Below are 6,000 nucleotides of genomic sequence, written 5' to 3'. Positions count from 1 at the left end.
TCTTCATCCTCCCACTCGTCTGAACTCAAGGAAGTGTTCCATCAGGCTGATGTATAGCAGCAAGAGATATTTGGTAGTGTCTCAGTGTTTAGCCAATTCAAGTATGGACTAAAAAATGGGTCAAACATATTGTAGCTGTCTGTCATTATATCTGAATGGGTATAATGACAGACATTTTTTTATTTTATTGCCATACATCTATATTGTGTTCAATGATTATTGTTTTATAGCATTTCATTTTTTTTTGCTTTGAAAGACCTTCTAACATCTTTAGTATAGTGCTATACAAATTAAGTTTAATATCATCATGACAGAAAGCTAGGAACCAGTATGCTCTTTTGCACTGTATGAACAGTAATATTCCCAGCAGCCAGACTTTAGTGTAGTTAATGACTTATTCATTTGGGTATTCATTCATGTCTGTAAACTCTTGAGAAACAGACAATAAAACATTGTGTTATTTCATTGTACGCATATTGTGTCCTTGAGGCAGTGATGTAAAGGTATTTATGATCATCTGGGGATTTACAGGAACACTAAACAAACTTTAGACTTTCTTTATTCCACCATGATTCTTCAGATGTGGACACAGCCACATGAGTATCTTTTGATGGGAAGGAAGGGCATGGCCTAAAATAATGACCTTTATTTCAGAGCTCAACATTATGAGGAAAGAGTTTGAGTTCTTCAAGGCTTCAAGGCTAATTTCACTAACTGATCAATCACCATGTCTGCAGACTGTCTTTTCCATGTGTGAAGCTACTGTACACATAATTCATAAGTGAACCTACATGAAAATGGAAGAGTGCGGCCTATTGTGCTCAGTCATTGTCTTTGTTGTTCCATGGGTTAACACAATTCTTGGTTGTGTGGTAGCCCAACCAAGCCATACCCTTGGCTTCAGAAGTTAGTGGAACAGTGGCTGCAGCTATAAAATACACAGTCAAACATTACAATGACCAGCAGTATAGTATAGTTTACATTAAAGCTTGCTTAGCTCAGCTTTAACAAGAAAACAGCCACATCAAAAACATTTACTGATGCCATTTGGAATGATTGTCAGTAAGTTAGTGTTGTCATTAGTTGCACTAATGATATGTTTAGATAAATAGCCAACCTGAGATGTTGCCAGTCCAAAGTCACTCGCCGAGAGCTTTCGCCATCTGTGTGTTTACTGTGCTACTAACCGGGGCTGAATGGTTAGTTAGTTTTCCTGGTTTGTTTATTTGATTAAATCCAAAGTGGAGTCACAGCGGCCTGTGGCCAGACCAGATCAGACAGGAGTGTCAGTACAGTCCAGGATCAGACCCCCTGGTGCTGCTGTTTGCACTAGCTGAACTCAAGTTACTACAGCCGCGAACTGAAGGTCCCGACGTAGTAGTCACCTTTAAAATACAAATGCAGAACACACAGCTGACACACATACTGTATCTTAATATCCAGTCCAGTTTCACTTTTTTAAAGCATTGACCAGAAATCACAACAATAAACTCTTTACATGCTGCCAGGAAAAAGATCAGAGTTCAGGTTCATATCTTTATGTGCAATCATCTTCCTGCAGACGAGGCTGAGTCATAGACAACCATCAACACTCGGTTCAAGAGTGTGTATATAAAGAGCAGGGAGAACTCCTCATCATCACTGCATCGCTCGGCTCATACCTGAAACACTTTGCTTCACATTTACCTGACAGGTAAGACACCGGCTGTGTTTCTCCTCATTCAGTGAAGGTCGTGGGGGCCTTCTGCTCTCCTCCGTATATTTATTGGCAGTTTTTCTTCTACACAGAACTTACCGTTGTTCATCACCATGAAGACTCTCCTGGTGCTCTCCGTTCTCCTCTGCGCTTCATTTGCAGGTGATATTCAACACAAACACAGACAATTTAGACTGAACACACCTACATAATCCATGTGCTCATGAGTCAATCAGCAAGCCACTGTCACAGTGAACTCTGTTGTAAAGCTGTGTGTAGCAGTGAACAGTGAGGGACAGAGGAGTAACAAGATCACTACTGTTACTGACAGTGTTGTGTTTTTCTCTGCAGCTCCGGCTGAAGACAAAGTGAAGGCTCCAGGTCAGTTTCTAAAGTCTTTGCTTTAATACACACTCAGTCAGACAGTAAGAGTTTCATCTATGTAACGCCACCTCTGATGTGATTCATTCACAGAAGCAGCAGTGGAGGCCCTGAAGGAACAGATAGTAGCTGTACATGGTGAGTGTCCTCTTTAAATCTCATGTTCTTCAGCCTGCACTGTGACAGCTACAAAACATGTGAGAACATTACCTAAACAAATGATCAAAATAGCGCAGCTTGTCCACTAATATCCAAAGTTAGGAAAAACAAGTTCCACCAGTAAGCTCAGATGGGTAGATAGTTGTGTTGGATTTGACCCCACTGTAGGGCACATGTTAACAGCAACAGGTTCAACAGTGAAACAATTACAACTCAGCCTGGTACATGATGTCGAAACCAGCAGAAACCAGACAACTCATGACCTTCAAAATAGAGCTGGTGTTGTTCATGCTTGTTGATATTTAAGACCGACATTCGTTACCTTTTCCTTCACGTTCTGTCAAGTCGGAACTTTTGCACATGTTTCAGAGTTGGAGGAGAAGATGAAGAAAGATGAGGAAGTATCTGTGCCAGAAGATTCTGTCGCTGTTCCGAGAAACGGTAATGAGAAAGGACACATGTCATTCTTAACAATAGACCCTGTGGCTGCTTATAGTTAACAAAGGGGGGAATTACATATTTGAGTTATCATAGTTGTAATTTATCTAGTTGATCCTGAAAGTTCAATTAGATTAAAGACATTTTTAAACAATTGTTATGCGCACAATGATAAGACTTAGCACACACATATTGACACATTTTGGTACTGCAATATATACATATATACAGTATATACATTATATAACATGGATACATATACTAACCATTGTGTTGACTGTTTGTTGCTGTTTGTGCAGCACCTGAGGAGGCAGCAGCACCTGAATGTAAGTGCCACATCACTGTTTTAATATTTCCTTTATGTGTCTTCATTAGTGAGGTCCTCATGGCAATAACAATGAGAGAGACAGTAGAATAAAAGTCAAACTCCTGTTTCCAAATATCACAAATGTCATGGAGAAAATATAAGCATGACGTGCTTAGATGACGTAGCAGTATTTTTGCAGCTCTTAGGCTATTTACTATAACCTGTCTAGATTTACTCCTCTGAGAACTATTCTCCAAAATATGTCGGATACATACAGACAGATGTTGGTGTCATTAGAGCAGCTGTTTCTGCTGTAGGAGGCTGTAAGAAGGGAGATTAGAAAGGACCTATTATCAGTGTGTTTTAGTCAAAATGCTCTGTTGAAGGCAACATTCTCTCTGCTCTGTCTGTCTGTCTGTAGCTCGTTATAACTTCTGTCCAAACGGCTGGTTCAGCCATGGCTCTCGCTGCTTCCTGTTCGTCAGTACTCCCATGACCTGGTACAGCGCTGAGGTACTTCCACCTTTACACTTCTGTGTTGTTATTATGAGCAGCTCAATAAGTTAGCTACTTTAGAACTTACCGTCAACGCAAATGATGAATGCAACATGAAGAAATTAATTTACCTAACTATTTATGTTCTTCCTCTGACCGACAGGAGCACTGCAACAATCTGGGTGGCCACCTGGCCTCGGCCACCAACCCCAGAGAGTACAGCTTCCTCCAGCAGATGACACAGACAGCTGGTCAGAGCATCGCATGGATGGGAGGCTTCAGCCTGCAGGTCTGAATTTATAAAGAAATACCGGTAGCCGGCCCAGATCAAGCCCAGGACCTGGTCCAAAGGGCGTCCAGAATCACACAAGAGCTAATGAAGAGACTAAGACAACACTTCCTTACTCTCGTGCTCTTTGTCTCTCAGGGCCGGTGGATGTGGATTGACCGTGAGGGTTTCTATTACACCAACTGGTACTCCCAGTCCTCCTCCAGCAGCTACCCCTGCATCCACCTACGCAGCTCCTGTAAGTCCTCCTGTTTGCTTTGGCTGCCTAGCTTTACTAGTTCAGCTTTTCAATACTTGAACCTGGATTTCTGTCTTGGTCTCAGGGACTGTATTTATATTGATTTTTATCTTGATATGGGTCACTGACTTGTACTTCAGGAGCCTGGAGTACGAGTGATAGTACCATAAACATTATGGTTTATCATTTGTTACTCAAAAATGTGTTACTTATTTTTCTCTTTTTTTAAATGAAATTTCAGATGGTTGGGGTAACACCCAGTGTGGCTCTGCTTACCGCTTCATCTGCTCCAAGAACCCTTTCAGCTGTTAACATACATTCTAAACATCTGAGGCCTTGGAACGGATCAGCTGGTGTTTATTTACTGTTTAAGGACAACTCATGAGTTCTGTTGAGTGTCTTACTGAATGATAGATTTCTATTGTGTATTCTTCAAAGTGTGAAGATGACGAAGTGTTAAGTAACTTTGGTGTCAAAGATTTTTGTGTTTGTGATTGTGACAGTTGGTTCTTTCCCATAATAAAGACTTATGAGAATAGGACAATGTGTGATCTTCCTTTAAGAGCTTGGTTTAAAAGTGGCTGTTGAAGTCCAGCAGTAGTCTAAAGATGAATGGTCTTTCCTCTCAGAGTAACTGCAGTCTAGAGCCCTGGTTCAATTAAGTTCAAATCGAATCATATATCACAGAACTAATGCTTTGATCCATGGTGTTGGTGCCATAAGAGGTACGGCATAAATTAAAAATAAGAAAAACTCTTCTTTGATATGCTACTAAGAGGTACTGGCTCTAGAATAAAGGAAGTTATGAAGGTTAGAAGTGGAAAAAAGAGTTTGAAGCGTTTTAACCTGTATTCACCAGTGATGTAGACCCCTCTGCTGCTCTGGGTTGGTGTCCGCACACTAGGTGGCAACCTACGGTTCTGATGTGATGCAGAACTTTCTTAAAATCTGCATTCTCTCTACTGACAAGCAGGGGGCGACTCCTCTGGTTGCAAAAAGAAGTCTGATTGTATAGAAGTCTATGAGAAAATTACCCTACTTCTAACTTGATATATTACCTCAGTAAACATTGTAAACTTGAGTTTATGGTCTCAACCCCTAGTTTCAAGTCTTTCATTTGGTAGATTATGGTGCCTTTTAGAGTAAAATAGACCATAAAGCAAAATATGCTTTAGGGCATACTGTGATTGATGGTTCGCTGCCACTACCAGAGCTGCATACGGTGTCTGTACATCAATCCTCCGCATTCAAAATATGGAAACTTTCATTCTCTGGTTGCTAAAAGCCAAGATGGCGACGACCGCTATCCAAGATTGCGACGGCCAATTCGCCGATCTCAAGACTTCAAAACGGCATGCCACAAACCAATGGGTGACATCACAATGTCTGAGTCCAGTTCTTATATACAGTCTGTGGTCGACACCCATGTGTTTCCCCCCAGTGACACTCTCTTGTCTCAGTTTTTGACCAATTACCGATCTGTACAGAATAGAGGAATAATATATATGTCAGGCTTCCGTTGTTCATCATCAGGTCATTATTTGTTTGGACTCAAACATGAGATTTGCGGACAGGAAGAAAAATATAGAAAATTACCAAACTTTAATTTAAGTTTTCCTGAAAACTTAAACTCTGATGTCATGAAATCTGTGCTAGCTATCAAAATGCCCATTTGGCCCAATATAGTCCAGAGTTTTGTTCACGTTTTAAACCTCGAATCATTTTTTTACGTTAAAGTATGACTATTCAGTCTGGGCCCAAAGTTGAGTGTTTTCTCTCTCCACGCCCAAAACGTATTCATCTCTATGGGGACATTTCTCGCCGTTTTTCCCGGTTCCCATGGAAACCGCTGGCCGAATCTCTGAGAAAAGTCATATGTTTCTACCTCAAAGGATTACAGGAAAACAACAATTACAAAATGATATTATCAATAATAAAAATAATATGTAGCCGGAGCAGAAGTCTTCTCTCACTCCATCAAACAGGAAGCCTCCCAT

General features: G+C 40.8%; 1 protein-coding gene across 1 annotated transcript; it reads left to right on the top strand.

Annotated features, from left to right (window-relative positions):
• The first annotated feature begins 1,640 nt into the window (after window positions 1–1,640).
• LOC129111924 (ladderlectin-like) lies at window positions 1,641–4,543 on the top strand. The gene is made up of 10 exons (XM_054624084.1): window positions 1,641–1,693; window positions 1,789–1,858; window positions 2,048–2,077; window positions 2,171–2,215; window positions 2,606–2,677; window positions 2,974–3,000; window positions 3,403–3,494; window positions 3,640–3,765; window positions 3,904–4,003; window positions 4,245–4,543. Exons 2-10 carry the CDS (start codon window positions 1,810–1,812, stop codon window positions 4,313–4,315), a joined length of 612 nt encoding a protein of 203 aa, XP_054480059.1. The 5' UTR covers window positions 1,641–1,693; window positions 1,789–1,809; the 3' UTR covers window positions 4,316–4,543.
• The last annotated feature ends 1,457 nt before the right edge of the window (window positions 4,544–6,000 follow it).

Source organism: Anoplopoma fimbria, chromosome 22, assembly GCF_027596085.1.
Source record: "Anoplopoma fimbria isolate UVic2021 breed Golden Eagle Sablefish chromosome 22, Afim_UVic_2022, whole genome shotgun sequence".
In the NCBI taxonomy this organism is placed as follows: domain Eukaryota; kingdom Metazoa; phylum Chordata; class Actinopteri; order Perciformes; family Anoplopomatidae; genus Anoplopoma; species Anoplopoma fimbria.
The sequence above is the reverse complement of the archived record's forward strand: the minus strand, read 5'-3'. Positions and strand labels throughout refer to the sequence as shown.

What these genes read in the sequence shown, in the direction of transcription:
- LOC129111924 (XM_054624084.1), top strand. Translation starts at nt 1,810, where the DNA reads ATGAAGACTCTCCTGGTGCTCTCCGTTCTCCTCTGCGCTTCATTTGCA. An exon ending in AGACAAAGTGAAGGCTCCAG is followed by an intron (nt 2,078 to 2,170) that starts GTCAGTTTCTAA and finishes ATTCATTCACAG; the next exon opens with AAGCAGCAGTGGAGGCCCTG. An exon ending in CATCCACCTACGCAGCTCCT is followed by an intron (nt 4,004 to 4,244) that starts GTAAGTCCTCCT and finishes ATGAAATTTCAG; the next exon opens with ATGGTTGGGGTAACACCCAG.